Genomic DNA, 23008 nt, shown 5'->3' on the forward strand with positions numbered 1-23008 from the left:
TTGGGGGGGAGTTAAAGCATTTGGCTGCTGTATTTACATGCACAAATGCAAGACTGTATGTATTACATACTGTCATGGCCTTGAGCACTTCACCATTATGATGCACGTTTCTTTGCGTCTGTTTCAAGAGAGGTGTGATGCTCTCTCTGCCAATGTCAGGTGCAGAGTAGTGTTTGCAATAGAAGGTCGTGTTGTTTCCCTCAGCTCTCCAGCTGCTTAATGATGGAAGCCTTATTTCTAGATGGGGACTCATTATGGAAATGTAAAAGCTCAGGTTATACACAGTACAGACTCCACATGATTGTACCAGAGCTCAGACATGTGGTTTGATTGCTGGAAATCAAACAGGACAGGAAAAGTGGTAAGTATAATTACTCTGTTTTATATTTGCAAATAAAGTTGTCCTTGGGAAGATTTGGCSAGCCAGTGATTCAAGTTGAGTTGAACATTGAGTTCTCCAGTCAGCAGTCTTGCTGATCCCCTTGATGAATGACCTGTTCTTTCTGTTGATGAAAATATAATGCAATAATTAATGTAATAAATACATAATAAAGACTAAATATATAATCATTTATTATATATAATAAATGAAGACTAGGGCCACCTTGAGTTACTTTTCTCTTGCTCCCTTTTTCTTTCTAATGTCTGTTAGAAAAGTTACTCTTCTTGCTGCAAAAATCAGTTCCTATCTGGCATTAGTTCTGTGCCTGCTTGCTTTGTTGTTGAGGTAGCTGCTACCTGTCTCTCTACAGCTCTCTAGGTAAGGCCAGTCTCTTAGTTCTGGCCCCAGTGTTGCTCAGATGGTTTGTTTCCAGACTGTAAGTGTCTCCTGATKAAGAGAATCAGAAGCACTTTACCTTTCTGCTTAGACTTTCTTATGATGCGTTTGGGACAGCTCTGGCACTTGAAAATGTACTGCACAGAGCTTTCCCTTCTGAGAGATAGGTTAGCTCTTCTACTTTGCCTGAGAAATGTCTGCCAACTGTAAAAATCTTGTTTATACAAGATTACCCAAAATGTTTTTTTCTTCCATTCATGCTTTATCACAACCAGTATGGTGTGATCTGCTTTCTAGCAAGCTAACTACATACTGAATACTGATGTACGCTAGCTTTTAAGGGTTAAACAAAAGAAGAAAAATGAAACAACACAACATRCTTTGGTTTAATCTGAATTTTGATTATTTAAAACTTCATAAACTGAAGTTCATCTCTTCAGTATTAATTGCAAAACACCTGTGTGTGTGTGTATGTATGTGTGTATATATATATATATATATACATATAAAATAACTACTTGCCAGTGATTAATTATTGAATATTCATTTGATGGTACTTCTTGTTAACTTCTTTTCAGATGATTCCAGTCAAGGAAGTATAATCATATGCAGTTCCTTTGTTGAAGACCAACTTTTTCAGATTTTTCAAATAGCTGTGTAGTTTTCTCAAATACGACCCCCACCCCCCCCTGTTTTTTTTTTTTTTTGGTAGCAATCAGAGATCTCGACTGAAAAAAGGATCCTGTTATGCAATACTCAGTACACGTGCACAACAAAGCATCCCCTCTGAAGTTGTGATGAGATTAAGCTTATAAAAGGAAAGATAGATTGTTTGGGAAGTGAAACAGGAGCCTGAATCTGTGAAGTTAGAAGTAGAAACCCATTCCAGTTGAATATGGTGTTAAAATTGTCTTGGCTTTCTTGAATTCTCAGTCTGTCAGAGCATCCCTTTTATCTATCGAGCATCTCTTGGTCTGGCTGTTTAGTTCATATGTGAGTGTTTGAGATAATCTCTCTTTTTTTTTTTTTTAATTTTCTTCTCTTATAATGGTACAAATCTTTTTATCTGGTCAATACTCCTGGGTACCAAATTGTAATGTGCAGAGTATGAGATAATAATCAAGCACCTCAGGGGAATGGTTTGAATTTATACTAAGTTAGGCATTTAAGGAATTCAAGCTAACTGAAGGTTTGTTCATAAATCTTGCTAGATAAATCATTTATTTCTAAAGAGAATSTATCAGCATTCTTTAAACTGTGTTCACAGGTCATGTAGTCTTTTCGTACAGCCAACTTTTCTATGCAATCTGAAGTTTGCTGAGTTTGTTACGCAGCAGCACAACAGCAACTGTGGCTTGAACATGAGACTGACTAAAATAGTTTTGATTATATTATTAGTTCAACCCTATGGGTTAACCTTACCTTAGTGATTCAATTTTTGCACTTTTTTTCAGAAATAGGTATTGTTTAATTACTATGTTTAAATATTTTGAGATCTATACTATGATTCAACAGAATGACATGAAGTAGGGGGGAGATATCATATTAAATTTTAAAGGTGATGCTTAAAAAAGTGTTTCACAGGACATTAGTCATGGTAAGGGTAAGGCTGAGATCGGTACTGCATGTTAAGTGTGTGAACAATTCATCTAACTTKTCAGTTGCTTCCTTTAATGCCTTAATTGAATGGTTAAAAAGGGGCAAACACATAATGTGTGGGTGGTGTGCATGTGCTAAGAAATGTAAAATACATAATTTTTTTCTCTTGTATTTCGATTCARTTTCAATTTATTTTTACACTGATACAGTTTGGAAGACATGCTTCATAGGTGACAGAGTTGAATTATTTGCATCCTATCTTAACATTGTTGGAATGCCAGTATTACTTAATTRTATCTTTCCTGCATGCTTATATTGCATAGATTTTTGATAAATCTTGATCCAGACTTCTGTGAAAGCAAGTATTGATCTGTCTTGAGAAAATGTGTTCATTGCATAATTTGGAAGAAAGTTTAGAGAAGGATTGTTTGATTGTCTGCAGCCATACCTGGATGGTGTGTTATGAAACTTCATCTTTGTGTTCAAAAACCTATGCATTTTGAGCCGTGCTAATCAAGACTWCTTTAAAAACTCACCTCATTAATATTGCATTCATTAACAGTTAACACTTTTAGCTCCCTTAAAGATGTGCTTTACATATTAAAGGGCTGCTCTGTTATAATTTACTAGCATGAAATGGAGTAAATGGCTTTATAATCATAAATATATGAAATTATTTTAGGAAAGCAGAATTTTATTTTAGGAAAGCAGAATTTTTAACAGTCATATTTATAAGATATCTGCTAGTTTCTGTGTGTCTGTACCATTCTCTAGAGTTTAACAAATTATTGTGTGCTTGTCTAATGAATTAGGCAAAATACACAGTGGCAAGCATTTCAACATGGAATTAAATTTGATTCGATAGTCTATGAAAGGTAGCTCTATAAGGAAAGTTATTACAAGGGATTTTTCACTCATCAAGTGGGCRTTTGAGCACTAGTTCAGAATTTCAGGAGCTTTTCTGCCCTCTGCAGTTACATCAAAWTTTCCTGGCTTTTTTTTAACTTTTTCAGTGGTGTGTAGCATTTTGAATTAGAAGTTTACTTRCCCTTTTAGTTTTTTCTTTGGAAAAATCAAATTTGCAGAGGAGTTACAGAGTTACTGTAGCATTGGGTAGCAACAGTAGAGTGAAGATGTATTCTTACTCTTTATAATAAACCAGTAGCAATTGAAATAAACTGTACAGAACGTAAGGATTGCTATTTAATGAATGTGAGCAGTGGAGAAGATGCGTGAGATGTACCTCTGTCACATAACAATACTTTATTCTCTCTTTTGTTTCTCTTTCCAGGCAAATGGGAGAAAGACAATGAAAATGCATCATTATTTAAARTGGCATCGTTTGGTTTTGGGATGCATAAACATTTTAGACTATTCTAGTAAGAATTATTTGGTAGCTCTTGCATGTTTATAACTTACCTTGTTGGATGTTGAAGGGCTTTCCTAGTTAATAATGCTGTATCTTAACTGACTTACACAATACCAATTCTCAGCCTGGCCTATATGAAGAAATATGTTCATTCTTAAATGTGTTGCTTGAGTTTGTGTGATTCGTCCAGTATCTTGGATGTAAGGATCATTACATCTTTTGACATAAAATTCCTGATGTTTGCTAGTAACCATAAATACTTCATTTTTATTTTGTAGTAGTCTGATTTGAGTGAATGATTTTGTTCACAACAGTCAAAGTAGATCAGACACTGATCAATTAAAATTCTCATCTTCCTGCTTGCCTTGTTTCTTAGAGTGCAAATATCAGGTAGGATTACTTCATGGTAACCTGATAGTTTATGGAAGTCCTTGCTGGGATTTTCATGTGGTTATCATTTAAAAATGCATTTATCTTCTTCCTGCTTCCAGTGTTTCCAGTTTCTGTGAGGAGTCTATCAACTATTCTAATAAGTCATTGGTTGCTCTCTCCTGTTCTGGAGGTASTAGCATCACTTTAGTGGATCAGATGCCATCTCCTATACTTGACTGGTTTATTAATAATTCTTCAGTTGAGCAGAAAATTCTTTGCCAGCTTGATATCTCACAAGGTACATTTCAGTATGACTTGTCTCTGATCACTGAACCTTATTCTCTGCTAACTAATAACATTTGCTGCAAATTTGTATGTAGGATTGATGAGTCATCCATCATACAGAGTTTAATATAAAAATGGCATTGGGTGTGACTGAATCCCATTCCTCTGAAGAATACTACAACAGGAATGTTACTGGAAATAATGCTAATTTACTTCACATTACTTAAATACAATATTTGCAGTTTACTGGCAATGACTAGTGTTTCTATGCACAGTGTTTCACAAAGGGTGCATAACATGTATTAGCACTTGTAAATGAATTCTACATTCAATGCTTAGTCAAACTGCCTTAAGAAGTATTGTTAATAAATGCTACTGCAGCTCAGTTTCTCAAGACATTTTCTGTTTGCATTGTGGAAGTTGGTATGAAAAACTCCACAGTTCTTTTTTTCTTATTTTTGTTTTTTCCTCCTTTTTTTGTTGCACCAGTTAGGTATGTTGCTATGTTTTATAATAATGGAGATAAATAGTAAGAAAGACAACAGGTTAGAAAAGATGGGAAGATGGGTTGTTTTGAGAAGGTGTAAACAATAAATGGATATCTTGAAGATATAAGAGGAAGAGGTGATGAAGAAGAAAGGATAAGGAAATAAAGGGAGTAAAGAATGGAAGAGAAAAGTGATACATTTAGGAAAAACTGTTTGCCATGCTTACAGTCTTCTAGATCCTTGCCCTTTAAAGTGTTCTTAGAAGGGACCATTTTAGTTAGTTAATACTCAATTTTATAATTGAAATGAAACCAGAAATTGAATCTAATTAATATTGTTGTAACCAACAATATTACAAAATTAAAAGATTATATTTAGTGTAGTGTTSTTGGTCTTTTTCCAGACTTACTGTCTTTTGTCCTTTATAAAAGGTTTTGGCATTCTTCCAGCTTGAAATTCAGGGGTCCAAGTTTAATGACTACTGCAGTCAGCAAAATTCTTGTAGTAGTGTTTACAGAGCTCAGTGCTGTGTAAGCTCTAACTTTTGCTTTTTTGTAGCTTTGGCATTTAATTCCCCCTGTGATGTTGCTGCTTTGAGGTAGAATTAAGGGGTGCTGCAACAGGGTGGATGATACCTAGCAACTTTTAATGTGTGATGAACATTTAGCTCCACKTAATTCATACTGCTTATTTTAGATGTTTCATTTAGGTACCTGAATAGCCCTTTGCAGGCACCTGTTGATCTCTATTAACTATATGAAGGATAAAGGCTGTGAATTTGACATGCTTTTCAAGTTTGTGTTAAAAATAACCTGTCTTGCATTTTGTTTTGTATGGCAGTAACACGGAATAGAGCAACATATTTGCCCTTGTTCTTTATATTTTGTTTGAAAACTGGTTATTAATAWATATCTGTGTGCATGTGACATGTAAAAAAAAAATTGTGTGTTCTTCTTTATTAAATATGTAAATGTGAATATTTTTGAAGTGAACACTGGTACAGTTTGGATGTAGGAAGAGTAAGAAGCTTCTTCTATTTCCAGCCACCTTGTGATTTGTAACTCTACTTTCTTTTCAAAAGAGTCTCAAAAAAATTAGGGGGAAAAAACACTTGAACAGATGTCAACCTTGTGCCACTTAGATCTTATCCTGAAATTAAAATTGCAGTTCTCTGTGATGCTTGCGATAATGCACTGTTTATTTGTGGTCTTAGTCAGCTGTGCCTCTTTTGCTGTCATCGTTGTTTTGTGTTTTAGGGTTTGAGGGTTTTGGGGGGTTTTTTTGGTTTTGTTCTTTTTTTGAGTTGCTTATATGCTCTTACCTTAAAAATAAAAGGATCTGTGGGTAAATGAAACTACTAATGTTGTTTCTTCCAGTAAAGATTTCTTTTTTGTGGTTGTGTGATTGAGCAGGATGTCAGAAAAAAACAGAAACCGTTCCTTGCTAGTGCTTAAAATGGGTATTGAAAGTAGGGACAGATGAAGTTTAACTGCCATCTTTAATTTTATTCTTCCTAGTGCACATGTTGTTYGGATACAAGAAAACCCATATCTACAGAATATTGTATTTTAAGTTTTCCATATTTGTAATGTAAAGCATGAGAAATTGCAGAGTGCTTTTACCTTTTAACATTCTAAGACTCTTTCTTCTGGAACRCTGTTATTTGTGCTTCTTAAAGTTCAGATGTGATAGTTCATTAGAAGACTGTCTTTGGAGAAAAATGTTTTGTATGGAAAATCCACTACCTTCATACTCAGTGAAGTGATGCTAACTAGAGTTCTAACAACTGTCTTTTCTCTCCAAAAATAAATCTAGTATAACCCAGTGCTGCTTTTCTATGGAGACGTGAGCTGCTGAGTTACTTCAGCACCTGAAGTAACTTTTTAAATTTTGTCATGATGTCTTTTTTTTCTTTAACTGGACAGGTAGTTAAAAGTATTATAGATTTTTTTTTTCAGTATAGGACACCAAGAATTTTTACATAAGAATTTAGTGTATCTCTATAGATTTTTGCCCTAAATTAAATTGTTCCTTTTGCTATTTGTCCTATTTTCTCAGATAGCTAGAGCTATTATCCTAATAAGTACATTAAAATTTTGTTCAGTAATCTTACATAAGTTCAGTAATCAAATTGAAAAGTATTAGTTACTGTAGTCAGTTATAACTCTAGAAAGAAGAATTCTACAAAGATATTCATGTAACTGAAGAAATAAGCATATATTAAAGAGTGTAAAGAAAGATCTTCAGTAGTTTAGAAAATCCTAAAGAATAGAAATCTGTATAATTTTAAGATATAGAGAGGATATATAAAAGAACAAAAAGGCAACCCAGTGAAACCAAGGGAGAACTTGAACAATAGCATATTGGAGAATGAAAATTTCTTGAAGTACATAGGCACTGATCTTCACTGTTGGAAAGAGTTGGCTTGGGATTGCCTGAAGGGAGGAAGCTGTGCTGCTTTTCTTTATTTTAGATATGACAGGATTTTAAGAGATGTTAATATAGATGAGAAAAGAATGAAATGCTAAAGAGAAATACCTTTTCTTATGTATCTTGAGTATGCTTACAGAGGAATTTAAGAARTATGTGGTTAAGCTGTTAATGAGCATACAGAGGTGCTTTGAAAATAACTAGCAATTAATAGCTAGGAGAACTAGTTTGCATAGAAGCATCTTCAGGCATTCAAGTCCCTGGGGGATGGCAATGGTGTTTTGTGTTTTTAGTGCTAACAGAAGTCAGAGAACCTGAAGAAATAGAAATCACATATAAGCATTAATTTTATTTTATTTCTTTATAGACTGAAGGACAAAYAGCAGTTAATATAACTTGGTTCCTTTTTTGATCTAGCTCTACATAGCTAATTGCTCTTCTTGTTGCTCTGATTTAGATTTATTTTGGTTGCTAGGCTTGCTATAAATGTGAATTACCTTTTTTGTTGTTGTTGTAAATTCAGGTATTTATTTTGATTATAGATTAAATTTACTGTAAAAGTGGTTTTGGGTTGTCATTTTGCTTACGTTCTAAGATCTTCACAAGGAGGCAGGCATAATGATTTGGGAATACTACTTTGGTCCTGATTTGAATTGTAGTAGGTAGTTCTGTATGCTTCGCATGCAGAAATGTCTCAAGTGCTTTTGCCTTTGCAGTATTAGTTACGGGTTCTAATTCAAATCCCTTTCTCATGCTCATCTCAAGGTGCTTGTTGCAGTGCTTCTCCTGCAGTGAATACTTATGATTCTTTCTTCAGACATCTGTTAACTTGCATTTTCTAACTACACAAAGCAGAATTGCTCCATATAGTTGTACTTTACTATCAGTTTGTTACACATGTGGAATTTCCTTTGGTTTGCAGCTGCTTGTACCATTGCAATTAAGAATGCTTTCTACTCTATTAGTTTGCCTTTAGGTAAATTTACTACTGGTGCACATTCTTCTAAGTCATTGGAGTGTGTGCAGTTTATACTGATTATGAATTTCATCTCTTCATTTTTGGTTTACTTCCAATTTTTTTGGCATTCTTTGATTGAAGCTCTTGCTCCATACTTGAGACCATCTCATTACTGTGTACACRCTTCTTCTTTGTTTTGAGGTTTCAGTTGATGTGCAAATAAATAGGTCGACTAATACTATGAACAGTATCATTCATCCAGAACAACAGGCAGGTGCTCTTGTGTAAAGAAATTGCAATAGGTTTTTACTCCAGTCATGATAGTACGTAAAACTTCTTCTTTTTTTTTTTTTTTTTTTAATGGGGAAAACCCAGCTGCTTCAATGTCGTCTGGGTACTTCAGCATATCTGCAAATCTCATTAGATGCATAACTGCATTATTGTCTATTTCTTCATATTTGTAAATCTGACTACAGGTATTCTTCCACTCATTTCTCCATCTAGCTTCTGAGGCATTTCTACCGTTGAGGTGCAACGGTGCTTCAGTTCTGCTGAAAGCTGTGCAGTTGACAGTAGTATGGGTCCTATCCCTGTAATTCTTTACTTCTTTTCTGAGCTACTGTGGGCTGGATTGATTTGCTTCTCTTTTACATGCTGTTCATAACAGTTTGTCAAAAGAGCTAATGTTATCAATTATCAATTTGGATTAACTGAAGTTGTTCTCTTGATGTCAAGCTGCTAATTTATATTTTTAAAAAAATTCCTCGTCATTGACAACAGGTTTTAAAGGAAATAAAGTAGTAGGAAGACTGACTTTGAGACATCCAAACAGGACARTTTCGAAGCCTATTTCAGAAATACTTTGAGCGGGGAACTTGAGCCCAATTGCAGTTACTTCTACAAACAGTACTGGTTTCACTGAATTTGCATTTGTGTTTAGATTCAGTGACATCTGAAGTCTCATAAATCCACAGTGATTTCTTCAAAACTATTTCTTTGGCAGAGAATGCCTTGAACTAAGACTTGATTTCCATTCTGATGTGTGTTTTGGTTTTGAACACTACCTTTCTTTTTAGTAATTTTCAGTATAGGAAAAGCAAAACGTTCCAGGACTGGAATACAACGTACTAATGGCTTTGCTGTCCAAATGAGACTGTTACCTTACTTTGTTCAGACTAAAATTCTGTATGAAGTAATGTCTTGAGTGAAGCTGCTGTTTTGTATGTGTAAGCCCTTGTACCTGGATATTTGGCCCTTACTTAAAATGAAAAATCTTCAACAAATCTATAGTGAAAAATAAGTTGTAAAGATGTATTTTGATAATCCAATGTATATTTAGTGTAACTGTCTACTATTGTCTTATTTGTATGACTCTTTCAACCCATGTTAAGTACAGGTTGTTGATGTCATGTCACAGGAAAATCAGGGTAAAATATGGAGCAGGCATACACACTCTGATGTGTAAAATCCTGAGGGTCAGAAATCTGGAAAGTGAAGCAAAATTCATTTGAAAMACAGGATAGGCTTTAAATGAAGTTCGGTTTTAGGTAAGAGGTCAGACTGTAGTTCCTTTTTTATTTGTAGCAGTTCATCCGTATACAGTAATGTACATATTGTATGTGTAAGATAATCTCATTTTTTTAATCTACTATAACTGTCTCTTTTATTCTTGAAAATCCTTTTGGGTATTTTGCATTCCTGTATCGATCCCTGTCTGTCTGATGGCTTCAGCTGGGTAATCATTTTTCTTGTTTATCCCTAATCCTTTTAATATTTCCTTCCTGCCACTGTATAACAGTACAATATGCCTATTGTTTGGAGTGTGTTCCAATGACGGCTGTAAGACCGTCAAGCAAAAATTTTAGCCTAGATTTCACAAAAACAGTTGACAGCTGAACAAAAATGCAAAACTGCACAGCGTGTATCTTCAAAGCAGGTATGCTTACATTACTGCATCACTTTGCTTAGCGATACAGAAAGCTCATGTTAATGAACCGTATGCTGCTTTGAAGGAGAACTTGTTTGAAAAATAAAATGTATCAAAAAGGAAGGTACCTATTTCAAACTTCCTGTTGTGTATTTTCATAAGGGACATAGTAGAAAACAGTAAATCTTAATCTCTATGTATGTGTATACATATATATGCATGTTAAGCTTCTTTTTAAAAGAGCAGCTGTGGAATAGTTTAAGTATCTCCGTGGAAACATTAGGACCTGAGYCTACTATAGTTTCTTTAACTTTCTCTTTCTATGAAAACATTCTGTCCTTGTTTCTATGGTGACTGAGTAAAGGCATCTGGTCACATGAAGTTTTGACAAAATGATAAAAATCCAGAAGAGCAGAGATCTGTTTCACTTCACCTGAAAAGCAAGCAGAATACCCTCCTACCCCCATTCCAGCTTTTTTTCTTCAGTTTCTCCCACACTGAAAATACCTTAAGGTCTTTTCCCTATGCTAAGCAAGGCCTTAACTGTTCTGCTTTTCTCATTAACTATGCTTGGCGTATACTTTCTCTGCGTGTCAAAGCAGAGCATGCAAACATAATGAAGGAAAAGAATTTGATACAGAGGTGAAAGCAAAGTTTTTAATTCTCCTTCAGGACCCATCTTGATTTCTGCACTGCTTTGGTATTAGCCAAAATGCATAGGTGGGTGGTGTGTGTGTGTGCCTATGTGTGTGTGATTTGTGTTTGGGTGGGCTTTTTTTACAAGTTACAAACAAAAATAAGTTGAGATCTAGACTTCCTGTGCTCAGTTGCAGTCTTGATACATGCTGCTAACTAAAGGCCAATTTAGATGTCCAGTATTGTATAAATCTTTCAGGAAGGTAAAGTAGTTACCTTCTTTCTGAGAAAGCATTGGTTGTAAAATAGCGTTTAGCGCTGTAAAGGTGACTTGCTACTAAACCTCCACTTCCCCTTAATAGCTTCATAAAGTCATGGGAAAACGTAATTTTAAAATAATGTAGCTGCTTTTGATATGTAGAAAATATCTGAAATGTGGGTATCTGCTTCTAGCTTTGATTGTTGTTTCATGACAGACCCTCTCTAATGGTAATGACAGAAATCCCTTCCACCTCAATCCACATCCTGATTTTGCCTTACTTTTACTTTTCCATCCACTGAAGATTGCTGTCCTACCCTGCATGAACTTTCRAACAAATACACTGTGGTTGCAGTGAAAGGTCAGTTTGAACAGTGTTACACCATGGCTTCTGAGGTAGCCCGACTTCCCTGTGTCCTTCTGAAGTGAAAATCTTAAGATTTCTGTGTTTAGTTTTCARCAAATTCTGACTTTTAAATGAACAATCACTGTATGTAGCTCCTTTTAATTTAAAACATTCTAGGCAGTGCAGTTATTCTTAGTATTTGTATGTTGCCCTCTGTCATATGCTTACTAGGGGTACCGTTTTTGCAGGATAGGTGCAAAGTAACAGCRAGTAAGCATGATCCTTCCGACTTGTAGAAAGTTAATTATGAAATATGAGTCTGTGCAAATCTTGTACCGGCAGTAGTGTACACTAAAGGTAGCACTCTCAGTGGTAAACTGAACAGTTTTACGTAAACGTAGAGGCAGCAAAGCTGCCTCCTTGAGTAGATATTCTCAAGATTGTTTCCGAGGATCCTTTGGATTCTTATATGACTTTTTCTGAACGTCAGTTACTCTGTTTGGGTTGCGTTCATGTTACTAAAATGACATCTTCCCAGATACGTTCCAAAATGCATCGGGAAGATTCCTTGGCTCCAGATAGGTGGTTTATGTGACTCCCAGCTCCACTGATCCAGGCTCTTCCTTTAGCTCTGTAGAGGATTTTTTTGCTGCCACAGGCTGGTGACCTGTATCAACAGATTTATTGAATGCTTCCAGCTTCTCTAATGCCTGAAAGATTGTATGAAGTGTGGCTCGCAGGGAAAGCTCATCTGCAAATCACCTGCTGGCTTGTGCTTCCTTGGGAAGTGATTTTGAATGGAGACTTGGTTTTGTTTRTTTATTTATTTAAACATGAAGGCGACTTTCACAGCTAACTGAGGTTTTTCTAGTTTGTTTGTAGGTTATCTGTTCAGAGTTAATCTTTCAGGACTGAGTTTGATGTATGCATCCTTGACAAATAACTGATTATTATTCTTGTTAAAGCATTCTGATTTTGTTTTTTATTTTGTGTTTTGTTYGTTGGAGAGACTGAAATACAATTCTATATCCTTTTTACTTTAACTGTTCAATCCTCGATGTTAAACAACAAAAGTGTGTGCAACTCTGCACCACATTAATTTGTGAATTGGATGAGCAATTACTTGCCTTGCTAAAATGGACAATTTGTTAAATGAGACTTATTARCTACTTAAAGAGTAGAAGCAGAACATTTTATAAATATATATTTAAATTGCATAGTTAGTGTCCTGAGCACAAACTCTTAATTAAAAAAGAAGACATCTACTTTAGCAGATAGTGTTATTTTCCTTCTACTTGCAGATGTGGCTACATAAAATCGTTATTGTGAGGGAATCTAAAGTATGGATTAGGAAAATGTGACCTATGCATATTCTCTTGCCTCATAACAAATACATATTAGGATATATCTTTATTTAGAAGCAAGTCTCATATATTTCCTATGCTAATATATTTCCTAGTAAGTCACATGTGTAGTCCTCCCTTTCCTGAAGACCTGATTTTTGATACTCTGCTTTGAAAAATTAAAATGTCTTTTTTCTGAGCACACAGAGGGATGGGAAATTCTTTTTTAAAAAAATCATTATTTGTAATCTACTTATCATAAAAATAAGATAATCAAACAGAGYTTAAGTACTGATACCTTGCTTGACTTTGAAGATGTTGAATAGGAAATCYTGATTTGTATAATGGAGAGTAGCTGGCTCTGGTTCCAGAAGCAATAGGATTCTTTTATTGTGAATCTACTTTGGTCTTTTGAGAAGCCACTTYGAAATAGTCATGATTTGGTGTAAAAAAAAAAAGTAGTATGACAAGAATACCACTGGTGAGTTAATTCAGAGTTGTTTCTTTGTGGAATGTAGCTTGCCATTGTCCTTTCAGCCTGAGATAGTCTGTTATCGTATTTTTAATTATTCTGCCCTGACAGATGTTTTCTTCTGTTACTTTTGTAAGAGCTGGAAGTGTTTTTTTAATAAAGGAGAAAAGAGCTATAAAACAAGCAATTCTTCTTGTTTGATGAAATCTTAAATTGCTGTAGGTAATGGAATTAAATCAGGAATCCTATTAAAACAGTGACATTTATGGCTATATTAATGTTAGTCGTCATTTATTTTGGGAACAAATTCAATTTCTATGCCTTCTTGCATCAAGGAATGAAAAGGTAAACAAGTTTAGCACAATGGATTTTAGAAATATGCCTTGTATACACAATTCTATCCTTGTAATTAGAAAAAGTGGATATCCTTGCAAGTTTGCCATTTGCCAAGATGAGAAGAAAAATTTTGAAACTTTCCATAATGGTTGCTTGAAAGTAATCTCTTTTATTTGGGCCTGATGTTGAAATGAGAAGCCCTCATCAGCTTTTACTGAAATGCAGTGGCACAGAAAGTGCTAGGAGATTGAAGGAACTGCTGTCTTCTCGTGTTTCAGRTAGCAGTTGTTTCCCCAAAGTGCAAAGCAGGGAGTCTTCAAGGACACACTTTCAGTACTGCAAGATCGCTTTAGCTGCCTGCTCCTTTTCRCTACAGGAAAATCACATTAAAATCCATGACTAAATAATGATGTAGTCCGTGGAAAGGAATTTTTGTTACTTTTGACTCTGATATGGTATAGTAATAGGGAACCTGAGTGAAAATCATCTGTTGACTAATACAACTTGGGTTAATACATCCAACCTTTCTGCTATTCATTTCCATCACTTTTATACTGTGAAGGCAATATTTTACGATCTACATAACTTGAGGTTATGATTTGGAAGTATTACAGAAGTAATGATAGGGTTTGTTTRTTTGGTATGAAGTCCAAAAGCAGTAATGACTTTTCATTAAGAAAAAAAAAAATACTGCATTTGATTTATGTGTATCTGCTGCCCTTATTAAAACACAAACATGTATTTGCAAGGTAGAGATTGCTTGCATTTAAACCATTTCCTCTTACAAATGATGCAAGTTTTATTAAATAGTAGCAGTTTTGGAGTCCCACTGTATTCTGTTACAGTTAGCTGTGGTGGGTGCAAGACTCTAATGTRGAAACAGTTATCAAAGATAACTGTAAAACACAGAGTGCCCATCTCATGTAATAGTACTTGTCATGATTTTCTATTTAAAATTACTATTTTTTCTTCTTCCCACTGGTGGTGATGCTTCTGACATGCTCCCATTGGCATAGAGTTGTTTCTTCACATGTTTTTCTAGGTGATCGTATTAACTCCAGCAACAGGGTTTGCACTGGTGTTCCACATAAATGTATCAAATCCTGAATAGTCTGAATGCTGCTGTTTACTTGCGTCTTTGACAGCTCTTGCATTTCTGAAAGTTAGCTTCAATTGGTCAGTGCTGTCATGAACATGCTCTGCAGCAACTTCAGGCAGAGTTTCCAGAGTAAGATACATTTCTAGGTAAGTGCAGTCAGGTAAAAATCTTGTTAAACTTACTTAAATATATACAATATAAATATCACAATATYGCAAGGGAGAGTGCATGAGGATAGGATTATCTGTTAGTCATAAAAGTCAGAATATTTTTGAAYATGCAATGCTTGGGCAGCCCAAGTAACAGTGTAATTTTAAGGATCTATGGTGAGCATAACTTCAAGGGCTGCTACTCCACTATTTTTCTRTCACTTGTCTGTGAAGGACTGAACAAAAGGCAGTGGCAATTGAAAATATATCTTTTGGAAAGCTAAAACTTTTGAGCTTTTTGAGATGTTAGAAATGTTATATAAAAGTCTAGGCAAAGGTACTTATCTAGTCAAAGCAATTTTATCAGGTAGCTGGAAATAGTGTTGTGTTTTCTTGTCCTTAACTGGAAGAAAAGAATTATGACACTGATATCACATGTAAATTACTAATCTGTATAGCCTGTAAGAAAAATACAAAGTGCTTGTACCTGAAAGAAATACATGAAATTGTTTTTTTGAGTCTGTTGTGCTATATTTGTGAACTAAAATTGAGGCAAATTTAATAACCTAGGGCRCCATTTCTCTAAGTACTTACATATGCAGGCTTTATGTCCCTCTAAGTGAAACTAAATCACAGTTAGAACATCAGCCATCTATACAAGCAATATTGCTTTGATTTTCAGTTTCATCTGGAATGATGGAATCCAAGCAAAATACTAAAATGAAGTATAAAAGTGATCCTCTGGAAAAATTTTTGCTCTAAAGCATGTTCAGGATATGATTGGAAGCAGAATTTCATATTTGCTGTTTTCCTTTTAGTTCAAAAAAATATATCTGGTAATTTTAGTAATTGTAAAAAACAATGAATTGCAGTAGATATTCTTGATTTTTTTAATCAGAAATGCTCATGTTTAATGCCTCTTAAACTCTAGTGAAAATAACAGTGATAAATTATCTTTTAAATRGAAATAAATAGTATTAGATTAATAAAAAATGATGATGTACCACTCTGTTTCTACTGCTTTGCATCTAGCTTTAATTACAGCAAAATAAGTAGCTGATCAGTTATGTGGAGGTAACTAGTCATGTTTGTAGTGGAATCATCTAGTTTACAAACCTGTAAATAATCTAGAGTGGTACAAACAATTTACAAATAAAGTTCTTGGTGGTTTTTTTTTTTTTACCTCCTGTCAGGCCTGGAAAGTCTCCCTGTGTCCTCTCTATACGTTTAAAATAGTGAGTCACCATATCCTCCTGTCCTAATGATACTTGTCTTCTGAGTGTCTTGAATGCATTTGTGTTGTGATAGTTTTCAGATATATTAAACAAATGGAGATCATCTTAGATACAACCAAGTTTCTTACTATTTGCACTATGGAGTAAATAGATCACAGGAGTGGTCTGGTTCTGCTCATGTAGCTTGGTCATTTGCAGGGCAAGACACAACTTTTTTGCCAGAATTGAGATTGTGTTTTTTGAGGATGAGGAATCTTAACATTATTCCAAAAGCTGAAAAAGTTATCTAGTTGTCTGAGAACCTTCTGTTGTCTTCATCCTCTGTTTGTCTCTCTGAGCATTGTCATGTTTATCACCACTTCCACCAACCTGTTGACCCTATTCCTTAACATTCTTTTTATTTTTGGTATATATCTGCACCCAGTGCTTCACCCTTCCTTGCTCGCCAAGCCTTCTCTCTTCCACTGCTCAAGCCACTGAACTACATCCTAATGGCAGGGTTTGGAAGTCAGCTTTGGGAGTCTGTGCAGTAAAAATCAGTTGGTTTACTGTATGGACTCTCCCAATTTTAGCTGTTGAACTTGTAACAAGACCTTGGGATTTGTAAAATCTCAGTTTAGGTCATTCAAGTGTAATAAATCAATCAGCTAAAGTCACCTTCTAGTAATGGAAGGTTGTAGAAAACTGAAGGTGTAGATGTGAACATCAGGGCTGTGCATGATGTCACAAATTACTGCTTAATGTCAAGGCCAAATAGTTTCACAGCTGCTTTTTTTAGACTGTGAGTTCACTATAGTGCAAATTGGAATTTTTGTATAATATTTTATGATGTACTTGTCATCTTGCAAATACCAAGATGTTTTWAAATATATCCCATGATTATGCTTCTACTAAATTGTTTAGCAAATCTCCTTTTTATTTGGAGGGGGGAGGGAGAGGAGCGAACTTTATCTGACCTCTTCTTTACAGCTTAAGTTTCAGTTCAGTGCTTAATTGATGTATATGGCATGTTGATTTTTTTTTTTCCCTCTCTCCCTTGCAGAAGAGAAACCTGATTGTTCAAAGGCCCGCTGTGAGGTCCAGTTTTCTCCTCGGTGTCCAGAGGATTCCATCTTGATCGAAGGTTATGCTCCTCCTGGCGAATGTTGCCCACTGCCAAGTCGTTGTGTGTGTAATCCTGCAGGTTGCTTGAGGAAAGTTTGCCAACCTGGCTATTTGAATATATTGGTTTCTAAAGCATCAGGAAAGCCAGGGGAATGCTGTGATCTCTATGAATGTAAACCAGGTAAAAATGGACATCCGTTCTTTTCATGTCTTGCATTTTTTTGTTATCTATGTTTAATAAGCACAATAATTCATATGATTTGTATCTAATAAAGATTCTATATCATCTGAGTTCTTCTGATTGGCCTGCAAGTTTTCAATGATTGTCAGCAATGTAGCTTTAAAAAGTACATGAGAAATATTGTAATAAGTTTCTTTTCTTTCTTTTCCCTTATTACTCCATTTAAATTTATTTTTACTGAGAATAATATATTACAATGACTACTTCTGATGGAAGTGACACACTTGATACGGTGAATACATTATACAATGCTTTTTATATAGGAATATATTGTGCATGGACATGGAATTAAGATTTCTGTCTTAAGGTTTCTGTAGTGATGATACTTAAAAGTGAGAGCAAAAGAATTGCAGGAGAGCGTAATGAAACACTGGGCAATGTTTTCAGTGTTTGTCCATTTTTCTATTTCATAGGACCACAGATAAGCCCTTCTTGTGATTTTTCTCAGTGAAGTGGAAGGTGTAATTAACTCTTCTGTGTGATTCAGGCTTGGGCATAGATGATTAATCAAAATGTAGGCCTGAAAGCAAGTGTTTACAACTGTGTAACCCAAAATTGCCTATGGAACCAGGTTCAAGTATACTTAAACTATACATTACCTGTGTTCATTTAGCATGTTCTTGGAACATTCTTCTCTGAAGGTTTTTACAGTCTTTGTTCTAGTGCTTCTCCTTCAGTTTTTCCTAATATCTAAAGCAAATCTACTTACGTGGAAATTTAAGCAAACTACTTTCTCTGTCCTGGAGCAGTTGGCAAACAAGTCTTTATAGCTTACTTTGGAATATTTTCTCTGACTTAGCTTGCTTTCATCAATAAACAAGTAAGCTTTTCATATAGTATCGTCTCTTTGGCCTCTTAATCATTATGCCATTGCTCACTAAGCTTTCTTGCATTTATCCATGTCTCTGAGATGTGGTATCTAAAGGCAGACTGGTATTTTAGTTGAGCCTTCATCTGCACAGTACTGAAAAATAATTACTTTGTGTCTTCATACAAAATTCTAAATAAGAGTTGAATCTTTTGCAAGAGTCATATTTAACTTGTGAAATACTGTGATCCCAAAATCTTTTCACTGCAAGGCTGCTACTAAATCATTATATTTGTACAACTGAATTCTTCTCATAATATACTTCAAATGTGTCTTTATTTAATTTTACTTTACTGACTTTAGATTATGTTTTCAATTTCTCAGAATAAATTTTAGCTCTGATATTTTCCCAACTGCTATTTACATTCCCAATTTGTAATATATAAAGAACTCAACTTGGGACTTTGTAGTTAATGGTCTTGAAGGTTGGTTTTGGCTTGTTGGCATTACAGAATGTTCAGAGTAGGTACATGATTCTCATTAGCATGTTTGTGTAACATTGTCGATGTTGTTTCCTGAAGTAGTTTGTATTTTTTTTAATTGTAGGCAATTAGAAGGTAAATGTACATGGGACTGAATTAATGAAGTTGTATGTTGGAGGGTAGAGAAACAAAGGCTTTGGAGAGATTGGAGGAGGAGATCAGCATTAAGTGTAGGGGTATGCAGTGGGGTTAGAAGTGGAGGGGCTGAGGGAAAGGAGCAAGTTTGAAACCTTGGGAGATGATGAAAGTGTGTTTCAGGTAGCCAGGCTTGAGTGGTGTGTGGTAGGAAACTAGAGAAGGCAGCTATCCTGAAGGATCAAGGAGGAGGGAAAAGGTAGTAGGAGCCTGTTTTGGGGTGGAGGGTTTTGMGGGGTGAGGCTGGAGCAGTAGGAAGGAAGAAGGGCAGTTGTTTCAGCGTCAGGAGTGCGGTGGTGAGGCTGAAGAATGCAGATGAATGCTATCATGTATCTAGGTGGTGGTAGATGCTGAAAGATGCAATGGCTAAAATACTAGCTGCAGGGCAAGTGGAGCTCCTATTAGTCCTAGTGCCTTGGTTGTGGGGAGAAGTGTTGATGTTTAGATAGAATTGTTAGTCGCTTTGTAGCCCGATCTCTGTTGAGATAGACTTCACCAGCCCTCCTGGTTCATTTTTGCAACTTTGATCTAGATTCTTCTGTCACTTGCCGAGTTTTTGAGGTGATAGGATGATCACAGATTTTAAAACAACAAGCAAGGCTGGAAGACAGAGAAATAATCTCAGAATCAGTAAGRTTGGAAGGGACCTCTGGAGATCATCTAGTCCAACCTCCCTGCTCAGCAGGGTCGCCTACAGCATGTTAGACAGGGGTTGCATCCAGGCGGGCCTTGAAGATCTCCAGAGAAGGAGACGCCACAACCTCTCTGGGCAACCTCTTCCAGGGCTCCGTCACTCTCACAGGAAAGAAATTCCCCCTCACAGTCAGGCAGAACTTCCTGTGCTTCAATTTCTGCCCATTGCCTCTTGTCCTGTCACATGGGTCAACAGAAAAGAGTTTGTCCCTGTCCCCTTGACATCCTCCCTTCAGGTACTTGTACACATTGATAAGATCCCCCCTCAGGCTTCTCTTCCCCCAGGCTGAAGAGGCCCAGCTCTCGCAGCCGTTCCTCATAGGGCAGATGCTCCAGCCCTCTGATCATCTTTGTAGCCCTATGCTGGACTCTCTCCAGTAGCTCCATGTCTCTCTTGTACTGGGGAGCCCACAACTGGACACAGTACTCGAGATGAGGCCTCACTAGGGCTGAGTAGAGGGGCAGAAAGGAGTAGAATAATGTTGTCAAATTTTAGTAGACTATATGCTGCTACAGAAGTGTGGGGTGTTTTGGGTTTTTTTTTTTTTGGTTGTTTTTTTGTTTTGAGGGGGTTTTTGGTAAATCTCAAATCTGAAGTTTATTCAATTTTTGTAGGGACCTTGTTTTCAATGAATGTTAAGCACACATGTGCAACTGAATTTGCACTCAAAGTAAAGAAAATGATAGATTGAGCAAATAGCAAAATCATTTCTTTGAAAGCTTTTTTTTTGTGGAAAGTTRAGGTTTTTATTTTTAAATTTACAAGTCAACATAAACCTTGCTGTTCTATTCCCTCTAAACTGTTCTGTCATGGTCATCATTATATATCTGTTTTTAAGCAATATACTAAATGATACTCAATAAGTGAAGTGTTAYATAAGTATCAGTGTTTTATGTTCATAGACTCAGAATCATAAAATACTGTCGATTGGAAGAGACCTCTGGAGGTCACCTAGTCCAACCTGCCTCTCCTACACTGTTTTATACTATTTTTCTCTGTGTATGTAATTGTACTAGTGCATATACAATAGCATTATTACTGTTTCTCTGTAACCRTGAATAGCATATGAATTCTCTGTATGTATTTGCCAAAATACTGCTTGAAGTGGGAAGACGGATATTGTTTCTTAATAACAAAGTTCTTAAAGGACTGGCGTAATATGTCAGGAATATTTTTCTTCAGGCCATGGTAAGCCTRGTAGTAAACATTTGTCTTCAGAGTTTGAGACTTGGTATCTCGAATAGTGGATTAGCTTTTATATTAGGAAAAACAGGAAACACCTGCTGTGTTTTAGTTTTCCTCTGGTTTTAGTACCGTACTGCCTAAGAGAAATGGGACAACGGATTCTGGAAGGCTGGGTAGATACGAGTTTGTATTACTGAACTGCATCAACATGGCTGTGCACTTTGCATGTCAAAGAGGGGAGACTGTTCTCCATGCTTTGCAGACGTGAAGACAGCAGTTCTGTGAGTCCTGCTCCCAGAACATGCTGTCTTCCCTTGCAGGTCTGTGTAACCCACCCGTTGAAGATATTTGCACCTGCAACAGGATTCTGGTGGAAACAAATCCCTCGTGGCGGGGGGACTGCTTCCTAGAGCAGTGCTGTTTTAGGCCAATATGAAGTGTTCGTGGAGTTGCAGCATAAGCTCTGTTTATTTCCATTCCTTAAATAAGATGTCACTGTTCCTCAGCTTACACTAGAATTTGAATCTGGACTCTTCTGTTGAGAATTGCGTATGTTCAAATCCAGTGGCACTTGATTTACTGAAAGGCCAAAAAAAAAAGTGTTGCCATATAATGCTAGTATAAGAATGAAACCTTTCATTTTGAGAGCCTCTTCCTTTTCTGCCTATTTTACTTTAGGTAGGAGGTGATTAAAGGCACTGGTATTCGTTAAAGGGAGCAGTGAAGAAACTTCATAACCTGGTATTTGTCTGTTAATCTTGAATTCATCTCGAATGTGGAACCCAGCCTTCCACTGAACATCTCGAAACAGTTTTAGAACCTTCTGAAGAAAGTCTGAYATGTCTCTTTTGTTTTGGTGCTATTCCTCAGCTCAGAACTGAGATAACACTAGTTTGGTGTCGTAAGCAACCTACTTTGCTTCTGAAGGCTGTAAATGTGGCCTTTCATAAGCACTGAATTCACCTAAGGTTTTAAGCTGAAAATTACCAGTTCTAAAAAGTGTTCTCAAAAATAAGGATTCTTGTTAAATAAACTCTGAATGAGCAGTCATAAATGGAGCTGCACAACATGTTAATAATAAAAATAAAAACAACCTGAAACGAGATTTGTGGCAATATATGTGCCTCGCTTGTTAGGAATGCTAAAACATTAGGAAAAATKATTTTATTTTTAAGCAAATTAGTTGATGACATTGAAGGTTAAAGTAAAGGTGAAGTTAAAAACCAACCCAAAATACATGTTGCTGAAACTGGATAGAGGCTAAAAGTAAATAGGTAAATAAGGTAAATAATATACTTCCATGSCAGTGATTCAACACGTTTCTAGCAACCTTATTGCTAACTTGAGGAGTGACATGTCTTTGTTTCTGCTGTCCYTTGAGAAGTCTTGGGAAATACCTGTTGTATTAGGTGGAATCTCTGTTGAGAAGATTAGTGATTTGTCATTCTTCTCCCGAACCGTTTTTTTGACAGAACCTTCTCCCACATACCTTCATGACCTGGAGATTGCGAAGGAGTGATACTGGGAGTTTTAAGGAGAATGCTACTATTTTGTTTGTTTGGGGAATTTAGCCTTCTGTGCAGTCAAGGTCTGATGAAAAGTTTKAGATCAGTGGTGAAATTTTGTAGGTGGTATGGAGTGATGCATAAGGAAAGACTGATGCTCCATCCTGGTACCACTTCAGGATTGGAAATCAGGTCTGKAATTTTTTCTTGCACTAGGATCAAGCTTTTATATGTATTTGAGRGAAGCAGAATTTATAGAAAAATTTCTCTTTATGTATAATGTTACTGTTCTTTGCTACTTACAGAAATAATACCTGTGCAGTTTTATTAGATACTTTTTTTTTTTTTTAGTAGTTGATGTTGAAACGACCTAGGAGATGAGATTGGGAAAGGATTTGAGGAAATGATTTGGAAAAATCAAACACTTTTCTGACAGAGCTAGAGAAATTGCCCATAAGTTGACAAAGATAGTGAGAGACAAGATGACTAAAACGCCTTAATCAGCAAAGATAAGCCAAAGTGGAGGGGCCATATTGAGAAATATCTATAGTAGAGAAGTTTAATGAAGTGATTCAAGCTGTAACACAGTTGCACTGAAAGTCTAGGAACATCATCTTTTGTGGTTGTTTAGTATGTTCTAAAATGTGAAGAAATGTAAAAACAATGGGTTGTCAGGGGAAAAGAAACCAAATATTAAAACACTACAGAAAAAC

General features: G+C 35.8%; 1 protein-coding gene across 1 annotated transcript in view; it reads left to right on the top strand.

The window, feature by feature from the left end:
* Positions 1-23008, top strand: part of CRIM1 (cysteine rich transmembrane BMP regulator 1) — a 186784-nt gene that overhangs the window by 73217 nt on the left and 90559 nt on the right. Inside the window, exon 3 of the mRNA XM_085301188.1 lies at positions 17124-17366. Coding sequence (XP_085157314.1) covers positions 17124-17366 — 243 coding nt within the window. The remainder of the gene's footprint in view (positions 1-17123; positions 17367-23008) is intronic.

The sequence above is a fragment of the Rhea americana genome, unplaced genomic scaffold, assembly GCF_003343005.1.
Source record: "Rhea americana isolate MKP2758 unplaced genomic scaffold, rheAme1 scaffold_173, whole genome shotgun sequence".
NCBI lineage: Eukaryota > Metazoa > Chordata > Aves > Rheiformes > Rheidae > Rhea > Rhea americana.